At 47.8% G+C, this 15,961-nt stretch overlaps 6 protein-coding genes across 6 annotated transcripts; 5 read left to right on the top strand and 1 right to left on the bottom strand.

The window, feature by feature from the left end:
- Window positions 1-225: 225 nt before the first annotated feature.
- CGGC5_v009813 (uncharacterized protein) lies at window positions 226-963 on the top strand (the record flags this gene model as incomplete). Its single annotated transcript, XM_032025446.1, has 2 exons — window positions 226-260; window positions 330-963. The coding sequence occupies 2 exons, from the start codon at window positions 226-228 to the stop codon at window positions 961-963; spliced, it is 669 nt and encodes a 222-aa protein (XP_031877920.1).
- Window positions 964-1,400: 437 nt separating this feature from the next.
- CGGC5_v009812 (uncharacterized protein) lies at window positions 1,401-1,837 on the top strand (the record flags this gene model as incomplete). Its single annotated transcript, XM_032025445.2, has 2 exons — window positions 1,401-1,588; window positions 1,645-1,837. 2 exons carry the CDS (start codon window positions 1,401-1,403, stop codon window positions 1,835-1,837), a joined length of 381 nt encoding a protein of 126 aa, XP_031877919.2.
- Window positions 1,838-4,708: 2,871 nt separating this feature from the next.
- Window positions 4,709-7,195, top strand: CGGC5_v009811 (uncharacterized protein; the record flags this gene model as incomplete). The annotated part of the gene is made up of 9 exons (XM_066152219.1): window positions 4,709-4,731; window positions 4,791-5,164; window positions 5,213-5,433; window positions 5,483-5,558; window positions 5,656-6,115; window positions 6,194-6,389; window positions 6,446-7,027; window positions 7,089-7,108; window positions 7,171-7,195. 9 exons carry the CDS (start codon window positions 4,709-4,711, stop codon window positions 7,193-7,195), a joined length of 1,977 nt encoding a protein of 658 aa, XP_066008477.1.
- A 1,880-nt stretch (window positions 7,196-9,075) lies between these two features.
- CGGC5_v009810 (Retrotransposon-derived protein PEG10) lies at window positions 9,076-10,747 on the top strand (the record flags this gene model as incomplete). The annotated part of the gene is made up of 2 exons (XM_066152218.1): window positions 9,076-10,608; window positions 10,679-10,747. The coding sequence occupies 2 exons, from the start codon at window positions 9,076-9,078 to the stop codon at window positions 10,745-10,747; spliced, it is 1,602 nt and encodes a 533-aa protein (XP_066008345.1).
- Window positions 10,748-10,767: 20 nt separating this feature from the next.
- CGGC5_v009809 (uncharacterized protein) lies at window positions 10,768-11,718 on the top strand (the record flags this gene model as incomplete). The annotated part of the gene is made up of 4 exons (XM_066152217.1): window positions 10,768-11,235; window positions 11,374-11,404; window positions 11,567-11,606; window positions 11,682-11,718. 4 exons carry the CDS (start codon window positions 10,768-10,770, stop codon window positions 11,716-11,718), a joined length of 576 nt encoding a protein of 191 aa, XP_066008451.1.
- Window positions 11,719-12,300: 582 nt separating this feature from the next.
- On the bottom strand, window positions 12,301-15,759 carry CGGC5_v009808 (Transposon Tf2-9 polyprotein; the record flags this gene model as incomplete). The annotated part of the gene is made up of 2 exons (XM_066152216.1): window positions 12,301-15,671; window positions 15,741-15,759. 2 exons carry the CDS (start codon window positions 15,757-15,759, stop codon window positions 12,301-12,303), a joined length of 3,390 nt encoding a protein of 1,129 aa, XP_066008450.1.
- Window positions 15,760-15,961: the final 202 nt, after the last annotated feature.

Here is a 15,961-nt window from a genome sequence, read left to right as displayed (position 1 = left end):
TGCCCCACTTGGACTGCTTGCACAAGCGATCCATTCTTCTTACCTTCTTGAGAGGCCTGCTCTCCTGATGCTCATCGTTTCTCCTATGCTGCCAAAGAATTTGTTTTTCACTTTAAAATCTCGAAACTTGGGAGTGGCTTCTGTTTTCAGTTGACACTATCGTGGGGAGACACGGCCAGTATTTTCAAGCTTTTCAACGACAACCCCTTGATAGCCTAGGCAGCTATGGCGAACCGTTCGCCGCAACGGCGCAAGCCAACGTCAGTAGTCCTTCACTTTTACATCAAACAGTTGACAATAAACTGAGAGTAAGCTAACACCTGTCGCAGGATATTGTCGAAGGACTGGGGAAGCACCGCAGTTCGTGCATCCCTTTACCCTCGTCATCAGGGGGCGCTCTTACGAGAGATCTGGAACCAACACCCCAATCCTTGGTATGATGAGCGATACCAAGAAGGCGGCTTCTGTCCATATTTGTACCTCAACGACGACGGAGATGGAGTGTACTTGGGCGAGCGGATAGATCTCAACCGTGTGGCAACACCCTCCAAGCCCTTCTTCGCCGAAGTGCCTATGACCAACAACGAGTTTGTGAAAGCAGCACTCAGTGGTCCAAGGGCCAAGACGATGTGGGAACGTATCGACACAGGACTGAAGAAGATCATTGAGACTGTTTTCAGGCAGGTTGTTCGGGATTGCAACGAAACGACGAAAGGTGGCCCATTCTACATCGATGAGATTGCCCTGGCATACCCTACGTATTGGACCGAGGTTGAGCGGAAGAAGTATGAAAGACTTGTCAGGGAGGTTTTATCCACCTTTGAAGATGAGTGTCTGCGCCAGGTTCGGCCTCAAATTGTGTTTCATGAGGAATGTTTGGCCGCCGCCAACAATCTCTTCTCAACCATTACACAAAGCGATGCCGTCATGGCCCCATTACCGACCAACCGCCCCTACTGGTGACGATTGACTTTGGCGGCCACACTCTGGCAAGTATTGTCAAACCCTCTGGGTATTCTGTCTGTTTCCTATTTGATTACAGAATGGATGTATGCACTGTGTCGCAAGACGGGACCATGATGATTTAAGTTACTTTTTGGTGGGGAAAACCTTCGGTAAGTTTTGAGCTTTGTTAATAGTAGTCGTCCGTGGTCAGCTGATTTAATTGAAAATGTCAGTTGAAAGAGGTGGCACTCAAATTTGGGAGCAGGAGATAGCTGCATTTGCAGTCCAAACCCTGGAGAAGAAACGAAACGCACCTCTTGCGGATCTTTCACCACACTATCAAGAAGCCCAAGGCAGACAAAATCGAGGCATTGAGCCTTTCTTACACGGATGATGACGGGGGGCACTTTCTGACCGTCCCTGCTGAGAAGGCCGAGCAATGCTTTTGGAAAGCCATGAGGGAGCCCCTTGAACGCGCAGCCAAGGAGATTGCCCGAGCTGCCTCGTTGAAATACGATGTTCGTGTGGTGGTGTACGGTGGAAGTGGTCAGAACTCAATTGTGCAGGCAAAGATCAAGGAAGCGTGCGAGAAAGTCGGGGTTAAACCCCCCTATTTCGCACAAAATGGCTCACGCGCGAAGGAGTAAGTTTACATCCCAGTCTGTATTGACTTAAATCGGCAACTAATTCTTGCAAAAGAACATGGAATGTCGCCAATGGGGCCGCGCATGCGGCAGCATACACATTATCTGTCGAAGAGTTTGTGAGCAACGGCGCTGCTTTTGGAATCCGCAAGAGTATTCTCAAGCCGGGTGCACGACAAAGTGATTGCAGCCCGGCTATCGACTGGCTGTCTGACGTGGCTGTTGCTCTTGATTCTGTTAGTGGATAATCCTCGTTCCCACGCACAAAATTCATATTACTGACTCTTCCTACTTTGACAAGCAATCTTCCAAATATTTCAAGACATGGTGTACAAGTAAAACAAGGCTCAAGATTATTTGCGACCCTTTCCTGAAGAAGGGCACCAAAGGGAAACGCAGGACATCAGACATCGACCGATCGTACGATGTTCTCGAACTGCCACAACCTCCTAAGGGATATTGGGGGTATCGTCTCAGTTTCGGCAAGGACGGTCTTTCCAAGACACTTGTCATGGAACTCGAAAGTCTGGGAAAAAGTGGAAAGCCACACGGGGGCTCCAAAATACAGCATTCCTTCCCACTTTACGTCGATGGCACGTCAAACTGCTGTCTCCTGGACGTAGATGTGGACGATGAGGGCCGCGGCCTCAGGCTCTTGGAAGATGGCAGGCTTGAGGCTTGTCCGCTGGAAGCCATAGATGAGCAGCTTCAACATATGGCCCGGGAGGAAAGTGCTGCGGGTGTCAAAAGGAAAAGACCCCATCCCCGAGTGCCCGGGGTGAAGCCTTCAGGGCACTTGCCGCCGTTCAAGAGGAAGGCCCCGGCTCCTTCTGCACAAACGACACAAACTCTCGCTGAAAGTTCAGACTATTCGTCTAGTAGTGATTCTGATACGGGAGCTCGCCCTTATGGGTGTCAAAAGGCAAGCACACAGCCAGGGGATGTTGGCCAGGCCCCCGCTACGTCGTCTTCGAGAACGGATGGTTTTCACTTAACGCCATACGAAGCTCTGAAGCAACTAGGGAAGCGATACGGGATGAGTTAAGACCATTTGCAGCGGCTGTGAACAGGTGCACTAGCAGGTTTAATGCGATCTTGGGGGCCGGCTTATCGCTTGAACTGGAGACGGTAATGTAACCTTTGATGGTTCACTGTGCGCAAGGCGTGATGTTTTGTAGCCTTTAAATGAAACTTCTCTTTCGTTTTTGTTGTAACTCATTCATTTCATGCCCATGTAGTGTCCATCGAAAACTCTCCGTACTACGTATGCTTGGGCCAGGATCTCTAGATAGACGGAACGCATTGGCAACGAAGATACGTTATAGGAACTAAAGCCCTTAGAATAAGTCCATATTACACTTGAAGTGCAGATTCTCCCCTTTCTCTTGTCAGCGCCAGATGTGTTTCGTCCTTGGACAGATCGATGTTGCCTCGGCTGAAAACGGACCTCTTACATCAGTAATATGTAGACCGTTGGCAAGGGCATCTAATCCAGGCGGACGTTTAGAAGGCATGGTGTGAAGGGGGCCGCCGCCGCCTCAGGCTACGAAAAGTTGCCAATACCCTCTTCTGGAATATGAGCAGGCCAACAGACGTGCATATGACGATAGGGGGAGAAGCTACGGATCGTTTGTCATTCATCTGTGCAAGCCAAGGACGACTAATGGGATTTCGTCACGGTGAGTTCATGCTATGACTCCATAGACCTCCTAGAACCGCGGTCTAGGCACTGGAAGTTCACGCTAAACCTGGAGGACCTCGGTGATGAGACATACCTGGTCGTCCAGCGGGACGAACTTGAGGGTGCCGTTGGAAAGCGGAAGTCAAAATGGCCATTGTCTGATCAATGCGTAGAAGGCAGACCTTTTTCGGGGATTGGCTCTCACAAGAATCGGGAGATTACGGCCAACTCCAAAGCAGATGTAGCTCGCCAGGTAGATACTCTCTCTGCCGTGTCGACGCGTCAAGGTGAGTCTCGAAATGAACCGCTCGAAATATCAACACAGAATGGCAAAGAGCAATACTAATCTAAGAGAAAGGGCGGAAACGGTGGCACAACAGTCAGGGAGTTGCGAAAGAAGGTAGAAGTATCCGGAAACAACACAAGCCACGGTCAAGGCGGAGGGGGAGACAAGCGTACGGAGCCGGGTGACATATGATGACACAGGGGCATTGCTAGCGAGGATAGCACCTCAAAATGACGCTAGGTGAAATTGTTCTTCTTGTAATATTTTGAGCTCTCGATGATGACCTGTACAAAATACAGAGGTGCTGCTAGAGCAGTCGTTCTTAACTTGTCGACGTGGTTACTTCAACGTCGGATGTTGTTTTGTTCAGCCAGGTGGCAACAATGAACTTCCTGTAGGCAGTGTGTGTGAGCCAGACCAACTTGAGAAAATTGAGCAGAGCCAGGGAAACCGGGCGGCTGTGTGATTGTTGGTCAAGCATGCCTGTGGGCCATGCTCAGCAGGCCTGCATGTAGGTAACCACTTTCGGCTGTCTTGCGGATGTTTGCTTGCGAACCCTAGTCCATGCATCATGTGCTGACACTAATCCATGGCTACCAGTCTTTGTTACGAAGTACCCATCGGTCTCCAACACAGCCAGTCAAGTGGCAGCCCGGTTACAGCAAGCCGCGACAGGTTACAGACGCTTTCCGATGTCCAGGCGCCATGACTGATACCAATCCCCTTAAGTAGAATCACACCTGCCTCGACTCTTACGTATCAAATAGGACAGTATCACCCATCTCAGTGACTTCAGAGCGATCAGGGTCGATCGGCTGGCAGTACAATAGCCTCATGGCCCTCCCTTCCCGACAATTATCTGATTTCTTGCTATAGTCTCCTTCAAGGCTCTGCCCTATGGCTGAACGGTTGATCACTGTTTTGGGAGTCACACATGCAAGCCGGATGATACATCCGTTTGCTCCGACTTGCACATTCCATTGCATAACTTCCTGCAGCATCGCAGAGCTGCTTTATCCCCCTTTTTCATTATTTCCGCACATCCCACTCCGCGGCATCGTCAATACATCCAGCATCTTCCCATCGATCTGTATCTAACCCATATCATACCATCCACGTCTAATCGGAACAAGTACCCCGTCCAAACACATCATGGCTGCCCAGTCGAAGCAGGTGTGAGTATGCATCGAACACATTAAACCTCATCGTAATTAGCTCACAGTTGTTGTTGGAGTATTCTGGGAATCGATTTGGGTAGCACCGGCGTGCGGGTGATGTTCTACCGTCAGATCGAAGATGACCATATTTTCGATCAGCTCTGGTGCAAGAATAGCCCAGCTTGGGAAACCAAGCGCTATGGTGGAGGCCAGATCAAGTCAACAATAAACCCTTTCGATGGCGGTCCAGTATACAGTCCAGACGCCCAGTGTCGTGGGCGACGACAGGTTTCGGTCAAGTGGGTCTTCGGGGACGGCAAAGGGTTGGACTCCAATCACCCTCTTCGAGCCGAACTGGACGGATGCTTTCGGAGCGACGATTTCAAGAAACGCTGCAAAGACGGATTAAAGTCTATCGTCAAGATTGTGGCCAAGGGGGTCGAAGAAAAATGTAAGTCGGAAGGTTGGCAAGTCACTGGGCTTGGCGTGTCTGTCCCAGCTACCTGGACATATGATGAGCAAGATGAGTACAAGGCTCTTCTGAAGGGCGCCTTCACCTCCAAAGCGATACAGCAGGTTCTTGAGCGCAATCTCTATTTCCATACCGAGGTCGAAGCATTTGCGCACTATTTGATGCATAACGCACAGAAGTATCGAGCTATCTTCCCCAAGACCGCAGACACTACAGTAATCGGCCTGGACTTTGGGGGATTCAGCATGGTTAGTTCACGTCTAGTCTAATGCGAAAAAATGCTGATCAATTCAACAGAGCGGTTGCCCCATCAGAGCCAGAGCATCTCCATGTGTAGACGCGGCAGCATTCTTCAGACTCGGGGATCCATTTGGTAAGCTGGAAGTTTAGATTTTGTGTGAAGTACTCAGAAACTCTGACACGCGGGCTGTCAAATGGGCTTGACGTGGCTGACCAACGACAACATTCAGGGGCTGGCGGTGGTACCGAGCACTGGGAATCTTACATCAGCGAGTTTTGCACCGAAGAAACGCTGAAACCCGACGGACCAGACAGAAAGAAGTCCTTTCTCGATGAAAACTTACGTGCCCAACTGCTGGAAAGTTTTCATCAGCAGATTGCCGAATCTGGCGTCGAAACATTTCGGGAGATGAGACTACACGCTAACATATCAGACTCTATCCCGGTCTTAATTCCTGAGTCGGTTGTCAAAGCCACTTTTGAGGCAGCTATGAAAGCTCCTCTAGACATGGCTCAGAAACACATCAATGAACTTGGGCGGCTATATGGCGCGTCTCATCAGTGCAGAGTGGTGGTGACTGGGGGCAGTGCAAGGCACTTCGAGGTTCAGAGACGGCTCCGACAGTACTGCAAAGACGCAGGGCTAAGGTTCAAGCCCATCTTCGCTTATGATACAGCAAACGGCAGCCCGTAAGTCATCGTCTCATTCCACTGCATCACCCTACCATAAGGTTGCTGACCGACACTCCCCTGGGTGTTTTCGAACAGAGCCTTCAATGTCGCCCGAGGTGCCGCATTGGCCACTTCCAAGTCAATAACGGTTAATGAGTACTTGAGCAACGGCGCGGCATTCGGCATCCAGATGCTGCAACGCGACTTGCAGGTGCCTAAACAGGTTTCTGGCGGCAGAGTCGCTAGTAACAACGACGTCTGGGATGACACTGCCGCTATCCTTTTCAATCAGGTACGAGAACCCCATTCAACTTCTAGTTATCTAGAACTGACATTGCGTCACTTCAGAAGCACCGTTCTGCAGACATCACGACGTCAGGCACAGACAGACTCAAGATCATCTGCGACCCATTCCATGGCCGTGGAAACAAGGCCGGCTTACTATTGGCCCACGACAGATGTTATGACGTTGTGGAACTTCCCATCCCCAAGAAAGGAACATGGCGATTCACTGTCGACAGCGTCCGGCAAGGTCACGATGGAGAGCGCATGTTCCTACAGCTGTCGAGACGTCGGCTTGGAGAGGTCTCAACAGAGGTCCCCGTCTTACACGTCGAACTCTACTTCGACCGAACGGCAAACTGCTACTTGATCTACGACGGGAATGGGAAGATCGACGATGCTCACCGTGGTTTGGCTCTGACAGACGACGATCAGTTGGTCGCTTGTTCTAGTGCCACAACCTCACCGCAAGTGGAAGAGGCGGCACCAGTGCCCGAAGGAACATCGCAGGCGAAGCGCATGATGAAGCGGACCCGGCAAATGGCTCCTATGGCACGCCTCCCCTTCACTCCAACCAAGAGAGCCAAGCCAGTCGCGACAAGCTCGGGTACGAACGATACACCGTCATACAAGGAGGCCAGGGAAAGTGTGAGACAAGCTGTATCTTACATCTTGAGAACAACCTAGCAGGTTGCTGACGTCAGGACAGCCTGTGAACGGGATGAGTGTGTAAGCATTGCTGAACTGACATATGTCCTGTTGTAAACTAACTAACTATAACGTATGTATAGCATCTGTGTGAATAAAACAGCTTAATTCCTTCTAAATTAGAGTCTAACGTAAAGGGTCTTTTAAAGAATAGATCTTAATACGCTAGAATATTATTAGTTTAAATAACTAAGTAGGTTAGAGGTAAGTTACTTTATACTTTCCTCTAGGCGTAAAGCTACTTTAGATACTTAAAGGTATTATAATATACCTCCTTAAGCTTAAAAAAGCTTAAAACCCTTAATTCTATATAACTAATACTATAAAATCTAAATATATATATAAAATATTATGAATAAGTATAAAGAGAAGTAATTAATAAAAGAAACTAATAAAAGAGATAACTTTATAGCTTTATTATTAAATTATAAAAAAGAAGAAAATCTTTCCTCTTATATACCTTTTACTTTATTTATAAAGTGCTTAACTAAATAAGTATATTATTTAGTATATATACTTAATATAGAGTAAAAAGGGAAATATATTCTTTATAAAGAGAAAAAGAAGCTATATATCTTTACATTACTACTTATTTCTATACTAAAGCTTTAATTCCTTAAATTTATATATAAAAGTATAGATAAAACTATACAGTTATAACTAATATTAATAACAATAAGTTATTAGTAGCTTCTTTGAACTTTTCTTCTCTAAAATCTTTATTTTTAGTAGTATTACTTTTTATAATAGCTTCTTAAGCGTTTAAAGTAATAAGAGTAACGTTATATAAAGTAATAATTTTATTATAAGTTTCTTACTCTACTTTATAACACTTATATTACTTCTTATTCTCTTTTTAAATTTAGTTATTAAGTAAGAGTAAACTTTTAACTTTACTTAAGTTAGAAGAGGTATTAAAAGTATTATCTAAATTAATATATTTTTTAAATATCTTTAGCTTTTACTTCTACTTAAAAGGTAATATATTAGATTAAAAAGTTATAATAAGAAATAAGCTTATAAGAAGTATTAAAGTTAATAGTTATTATTATATTAGAAATATATTATAAGTTAAGAATAGTTATAAGAATAAAGTTTAAGAATTAAAATAAAATATAATAGATATAAAATAAATTAAATAAAGTTATAATTTATTTTATAAATAGTAGTTTAGAGGTATAGTATAGACTAAGTTTATAACTATTATAAACTAACTATAATATATATATAGTTATAGTATCTATATAAATAAAATAGCTTAATTCTTTCTAAATTAGAGTCTAACGTAAAGGGTCTTTTAAGGAATACATCCTAACGCGCTAGAATATTATTAGTCTAAATAAGTAGGTTAGAAGTAGGTCACCTTATACCTTCCTCTAGGCGCGAGGCTGCCTCAATGTTACGACCCGTTAGGCACAACACGTTGGAACAACCCCGCCTGGGATCTCGGCGGCTAACGCGGAACATATGTAAGCAGTGACACAGGTGTAACCAGAAACCATCGGGAAAGGAAGAACTATGGTACAGGTCACGTGACTTCGGGAACAGTACGGACACAAGATAAGGATGGATATGTTGGATATGAGCTATCCTAGCTATCCATGGATATGTTGGATATGAGCTATCCCAGCTATCCAGCATCGTAAGGAACTGTTCGGAACCTGTATATAGTATGACCCTGAGCCTGGCTCATGGTCAGACCTCCATAGCTCTTCAGCAATCAACTTAGTATTCATCCTCAGGATACTCTCAGCTTACCTTCACTGCGAATTACTTGTTGAGTCTAAGACTGATCACCTTAGCCTCTGAAGATCTGATCTACTGTTAGCCTACGACCTATGACCCAGACCACGACCAAGTGTACTGTTATTACGTCTCAATCTCCAGCTTCTGTTAGCAGACCCTACTGTCGGATAGCTGACCGTAACACTTTGATTGCTCCTGTTCAGTAAGTTGACCATTGACACCTACTAACAGTACAGACAAGAATGTCTTCACGCGCCTCCGCCAAGTCACCCACTCCGGGAAGCTCTTCTTCCTCCAAACAGCCTGTCAAGAGCCTGGCTGAGGAACTCGAGGGAGCTCCGATGGCAGTGGACTCGGACGACGAAGTCACCCTCAAAAAGGAAACCTACGACAAGCTTCGAGCCCAAGTCAAGAAAGGAGACGACGACATTGCTAAGGTCCAGGCCATGTACAACGAAACCGCCAACGAACTCCAGGGCCTCAAACAGATGATCCAGGAGCTCGGCAACGGACCCCAGAGACTTACGGACCTCGAAAACGGAATCGCTCGCCTAGGAGGACAAGGCAGCAACCCTCTCATACAGGAACTACAGAACGAAGTCAACACCCTTCGGGCCGCTGCCAACATCGTCACTACCCCCACTGGAGGACGACAGAAACTCAAGCTCAGCGCCCCGATCACCTATGACGGCACCCCTGGACAACTCAAGTCATTCCTGATCCAAGTCAAGAACTACCAAAACTTCCACCATGGAGACTTCACCAGTCAAACCGAGAAAGTCGTCCATGCCGCCACTTACCTACGAGGACGAGCCCTCAAATGGTTTGAACCCATCCAGGAAGAATTCCTCAAGTACGAAACCCTGGACGAATGCTCCACCGAGACCCGAGACATCTACAGCAGTTTTCAGGGATTCGAAGATGCCCTACGATCTCTCTTCCAGGACCCCGATGAAAAACGACAAGCTGAAAGAGATCTCGCACAACTACGACAGACTAAGTCAACCAAGGAGTACGCCGCCATGTTCAGACAGCTCAGCATTCAGCTCGACCTCACCGAGGAAACCAAGATCTTCATGTTCTATCAGGGACTTAAAGACGAAGTCAAGGACGAAATCGTCAAGATCGATCGCCCCGAAGACTTCCTTCAGTACGCCGACCTCGCAATCAAGATTGACAACAGACTATTCGAACGACGCAAAGAAAAGGGCGAAAAACGACAAGGACCCAACACGGGACGCAAGTACCAGTGGCAACCCCAGCACAAGTTCAACAACCAGCGTAACGACAACAGGCCCCGCAATACCTGGAATAACACTCGACAGAGCACCGCCTATGGACAACACAGCGGACCTATGGATCTCAGCATGATGACCAAACCTAACGACAAGAAACCATGGAACCCCAAATGCTACAACTGCAACCAGCAGGGTCACATTGCAAAGAATTGCAAGCAGCCCAAGAAACTTCCCTGGAAACCAGTAGCCGAACGACCTCGACAAGTCAACACGATTGCAAAAGCCCCACACGCATCCCAGTCTTGGACCGGATGCTACGACGACGACTGCCGGATCCACCTCGAAGACAAAGAAATGTCAGGACACTACCCAAGGGACAGCAACCCTGGACAATCCGGATACGACATGAGTGCCCCGGATACTCGCCCCAGAACCCTGGCAATGATGCATTCCAGCAACAGCAGAGTTGCCAGAAAACCAGTTGAACAACTCAACGAGATGCTACGAATCCAGCGACTAGAACCAATCACCTCACATGTGAATAACCAACAGTCCCGCCACGAAGAACAACAAATCCAGAGAGAAATGGAACTAACCCAGCAGGAAGATGCCCGACAAACGCATCTACGCCAACAAGAATCAGAGGAAGAACCAGAACATCAGCATGATCCTCTGACAGAACAACAACTTCTCAGTATGACCAGCAACTGGACTTTTGGAGAAGGCGAAAGCTCACCCTATGACTCGGACGAACCTCGCGACGTTGCCCGACAACGTACTCAGACAGAGATCACCTATGGGTTCACCCCCAGTGTGGACGACTCTAGCTCTGAAGAGGAACCTGACGACCAGGAAAACAGAATCAAGCAACTCCTGAAGCACCAGGAAATCGACATGCTTCAAGACAAGCAACAACGCCACTTTTACGGCACCTCGGCAAATCAGCGAGATCGGGACTACACCCCTCAGCTACACACGGAAGACCACCCCGCGCTGAGAAGCAACCACCGACTTCACCAAACCCTCTTCTGGCCCCAGTGTTTCCACGACAGATGCAAAGAACACATGGGAGAAAAGCACGACTACCAATTCTACCCCAGAAGACACAACGACGAGCCCATCCGCGAGATTTACTCGACATCCGCCATGATCGGATGGACCATGGTACTGTTTGAAGATAACCTCGCAGTCTTCAGACCCAGCCCTCAGTTTCCTATGAGACGTCAACATGACAACGACATGAAGTGGGACGAATGCCAACAAGACGAATGCCACCAACATATCCATGGATAGCTAGGATAGCTCATATCCAACATATCCATCCTTATCTTGTGTCCGTACTGTTCCCGAAGTCACGTGACCTGTACCATAGTTCTTCCTTTCCCGATGGTTTCTGGTTACACCTGTGTCACTGCTTACATATGTTCCGCGTTAGCCGCCGAGATCCCAGGCGGGGTTGTTCCAACGTGTTGTGCCTAACGGGTCGTAACATCAGGTCTCCTCTCCAAAGGTCTTGTCCTCAAGACCCAGCATAAGTAGGTCGTTGGTCCCAGGTTGGGGATCCATCAATCGTGCTTTCTGATTTACCCATGATGCTGACACCATGTCAGGTCGTATTCAAAAACGAAAGGCTGTGTCGTCGCCTGATAGTCGTCCTGCCAAAAAGACAGTTGAAAAGAATTCTTTGCTTTCCGCCATCCTTCAAAATCCAATCGTCATGCCCACGTGTTCCTATTGCGAGGGGAAAGGTTTCGCTCGCTGCGAGGCTTCGCCATCTGATTCTTCTCGCTGTGCCGAATGCGTTCGCTTGGGCCGTTCTCGTTGCGATGTCTTAGGTGTGGGGGCTGCTGAGCTTCGGAATATCGCCACTCAACATCAAAAATTGGAGGATGAGCTGCAGGCTGCAGAGGAGAAGGTGTTGCGTCTTCGAAAGCAGAAGAAAATGTGGTTTGAGAAGATGATGCGTGCGGTGCGTCGTGGTATTGACAGTGTGGAGGAATTGGAGCGGGTTGAACGGGAGGAGGCGGAGGCGGAGCAGCGTCGACAAGAGGAGGCTCGTCTTCCTTCTGCTGGTTCCAACCACCTTCCTGCGGGTTTTATCGGAAATTGGGATACGGTTTATCCCGATGTGGCTTTGTCTCCTTCCTTGCTGGCTGAGTTTGGTTTGCTTGACTCTGTTCCCGTTGTTGCAGAACAGGGTTCTCCGGGGGTGTCCTCGGGAAGCGGTTCTTAGTTGGTTTCTGGTGTTCCTAGGCGAATAAATGGTTTTCCTTGTCGCGGTCGATCTGCTTCGGTGGGTGGTTTGGTGAAGCGATGTGGGTGCTTGATTCGCTTATATCCAGCGTTCTTCTGGACTAGTATAACGGGTGCTGGTGTGACTTCTCGTTCTTGGTGTTGTTGCCAGTAGATCGTGAGTTCTTCCGCTGCGTTGGTGATGTTTTTGGCTGGTTCCCATGTGTTGTCTTCGTGTCCGTATCCTTTCCATTTGATGAGGTATCGATACCCTTCTGGCTCCTTGAGGTGGTCTATGATTCGTTCTACTTCGTACTCTGGTTCATTGTCTTCCACGATGATGAGGTCGTCCGTTCGTGAACCTCGTGGGGCTGGTTCGAGTAGTGAGATGTGAAATACTGGGTGACACTTCATGGTTCCCGGGAGTTCGAGTTCATAATTGACTGGTGAGATTACTCGTGAGATTTTGAAGGGTCCGAGTTTTTTGTAGTCAAGTTTGTCGCTTGGTCGTTTTGTTTTGATGTTTCGCCGTATGAGGTAGGCGCTATCTCCCTCTTTCAAGGTTGGTCCCTCAATCCTTCGTTTGTTGCTAAACTTGGTCATTCTTTGTCGTACGAATTCGAGTTCCTGTCGTGCATTTTTCTGGATATCCTTGATCTGTCGTACTGAGGCGACGGCTTTTACTGCGGCTGGGCCTGCTCGGGGCTCTCCATAGGCGGTAGGTTCAAATCCATAGTTAAGATAGAAGGGGGATTCCTTGGTACTTTCTCCTACTGCGCTGTTGTAGGCGAACTGAGCTATTGGTAGTAGTACAACCCAATTGTCTTGGTCGTAGTTGACGTAGGCACGGAGGTAGGTTTCGAGGATTTGGTTGATTCGTTCTGTCTGTCCGTCGGTCTGCGGGTGGAATGCAGTGGACATTGATTGTTTGATGCCAAGGTGTGACATGATTGATTTCCAAAAGTTGGAGGTGAAGATCTTATCTCTGTCTGACACAATCTCTTTAGGTGTTCCGTGGTTGGCGATGATGTATTTGAGAAATGTGTAGGCACATTCTTCGGCGTTGCTTGTTTCTTTGTACGGGATGAAGTAAGCGTACTTCGTGAGTCGGTCCACAATGACGAGAACGCTGTCATAGTGTATTCCCGTGAGGGGTTCTCGAGACTTCGGTAGTTTGACGATGAAGTCGAGTGATATGGATTGCCAGGCAGTTTGCGGCACAGGCAAAGGTTGTAGCATACCATAAGGTTGGTGTCGAGCGGGTTTGCTTTTGAGGCAGACCTCACAATCCTTAATTGCTTTTGCCACACGTTCTCTAGTGACCTTTTCTCCATATTGTTGTCGTAGTCGTTTCCAGGTTTTCGTGATTCCTTGGTGACCGTGTGCGGGGCGAGCATGAAATTCCATAATAGCTTCGTCGTCTAGTTCGCTAGTCAGGCTAGTACTAGACCGCCCAGCCATCATCAAGAGTTTGGTTGCTGGCACGAGGTCTCCGTCGTTGTTTCCTTTGAGAATCACCTGGGTTTCTTCAGGTACCGGGACGTTGTAGTCCGGCCTTCGGCTAAGAGCGTCGGCTCTGCCATTGTCTGATCCTTTGCGGTGGATGATTCGGAAGTTGAATTCTGATAAGAATTCCGACCATCTAATCTGTCTTTTATTCAACACTTTCGAAGTCGTGAAGTGTGAAAGGTTCTTGTGATCTGAATACACAAGTACTTCGTGGGTGGTTCCTGAGAGCTCAGGTCTCCATTCCTTAAAGGCTTCAATGATTGCCATGAGTTCCTTATCGTGGATCTGATAGTTGAGTTCGGGTCCGTGGAGCTTGCGAGAGAAGAAGGCGCACGGATGTAGTCGTCCTTCTGAATCTCGTTGAGATAGTTGCGCTCCGATCGCATAGTCGGATGCGTCGGGCTCTACTTCGAACTGTTTTGTCGGATCTGGAATGATCAAGACGGGCTCACTGGCGATGAGGTCCTTGATCTTCTGGAATGCTGTTTGTTGTGGTTCTTCCCATGTAAAGGGCGTGTCTTTGCGGCTGAGGCTTGTGAGAGCCGTGTTGATCTTGCCATAATCTTTGATGAACTTGCGGTAGAAGTTGACGAAACCTAGGAATCCTTGGACTTCCTTGAGGTTGTTGGGTACCGGCCATTCCTTGATGGCTTTGACTTTGTTTTCTGACATGCAGACTTTGCCAGGGGTGATGGTGAATCCGAGGTATTCCACTTTTTGTGTGTGAAATTCGCTTTTCTCAGGCTCGACCAACAGCTTAGCTTCTTGGAGGGCTTGTAAGACGTGGTGCACCTCTTCTTTGTGTTTTTCAAGTGTTGGTGAGAAGATGAGAATGTCGTCGAGATAGACTACTACACAAATATCGACGTACTTGCGTAGGACTTGGTTGATCATGTTCTGAAAAGTCGCAGGGGCGTTGGTAAGGCCGAAGGGCATGACGAGATATTCGAAATGTCCTTTTCGTGTCCTGAAGGCGGTCTTCCATTCTTCGCCTTGCTTCATTCTGATCAGGTTGTAGGCTCCCTTGAGGTCGAGAGCTGTAAACCAGTTGGCTCCGTGGAGGAGTCGTCTCATTTCGTCGATGAGTGGCAGTGGGTAACGATTTTTAATCGTCATTTCGTTGAGCATGCGGTAGTCGACGCATAATCGTAGTTTTCCGTTCTTTTTGGGTACGAACAGGATTGGGCTTCCTGCTGGTGACGTTGAGGGTCTGATGTATCCCTTCTTGAGGTTTTCTTCAAGGTATTTGTCTAGAGCTTCCATCTCTGTCTGGTTGAGTCCGTAGATTTTGTTGAAGCGTGGTTCCTTCCCTTTTTTGAGGGGTATTTCGTGGTCGAAACTGGTGTGTTCGGGCAGTCCGGTTTCTAATTCGGCTGCAAAGAGTTTCTCGTAAACTCTGTATTCTTCTGGGATAGACAGAAGTGGATCATTCTTTTGTTCGAGATCCGTCGTTGTCAATGGTTGTGACGTGGCTTCTTTTGCCTTGAGGTAGCAGATGTATCGTTTTGCTGTTTCTTGCTGTATCGGCTCGTTTGAGGCCTGGTTTTGACAGGGCTGCTCAGGGACTGAGTCGTCGTGGTCCCAATGGAGTTGGCCTTTGCTCCAGTCTATCCGTGGGTTATTCGTTCGTAGCCAGGGTAATCCTAGCACTATGTCGTATGTCCCTAGATCGGCAATGTCGAATTGGATTCTTTCTTTTCGATTCAGGTAGCTCATCTCGAGGGGCGCAGTCTCATTGTAGATGGTACCTCCTTCGTACTTGAATTCTTCTCCTTCTGCCGTGTGTAACTGATAGGGTCGCTCTTTTCCTCCCCATTGTACTTCTAGCCTGTTGATGGCTCGAGGGGCGATGTAATTAGCTTCAGCTCCGCTGTCGATTAGCGCGAGTGTCGTTTGCTGGTTGATGGTAACTTCGAGTTCGATATTACCCTTATGTCCTTGTGACATCTGGTGGATGAACCTTTTTCTTGTTGCCTGTCGTGGTTCTTCGTCGGTAGGCGAGTCTAGTTTTTTGACTGCTCTGAGTGTCCTGGGTAGGTGATTTGCTTTCCTTCCCGTCGTGCTTTTGTGAGGCTGTTCTCGCGGATCTTGACTTGTGGAGGTCTGGGTCCGTTCTTCATGACTCTCCAGGCGCGTGCCTTTTCTTGGT

The sequence above is a fragment of the Colletotrichum fructicola genome (genome assembly GCF_000319635.2).
Source record: "Colletotrichum fructicola Nara gc5 chromosome Unknown KSG_Nara_v1_contig05, whole genome shotgun sequence".
Lineage (NCBI taxonomy): Eukaryota > Fungi > Ascomycota > Sordariomycetes > Glomerellales > Glomerellaceae > Colletotrichum > Colletotrichum fructicola.
This window is presented reverse-complemented; position numbering and strand designations above follow the sequence as displayed.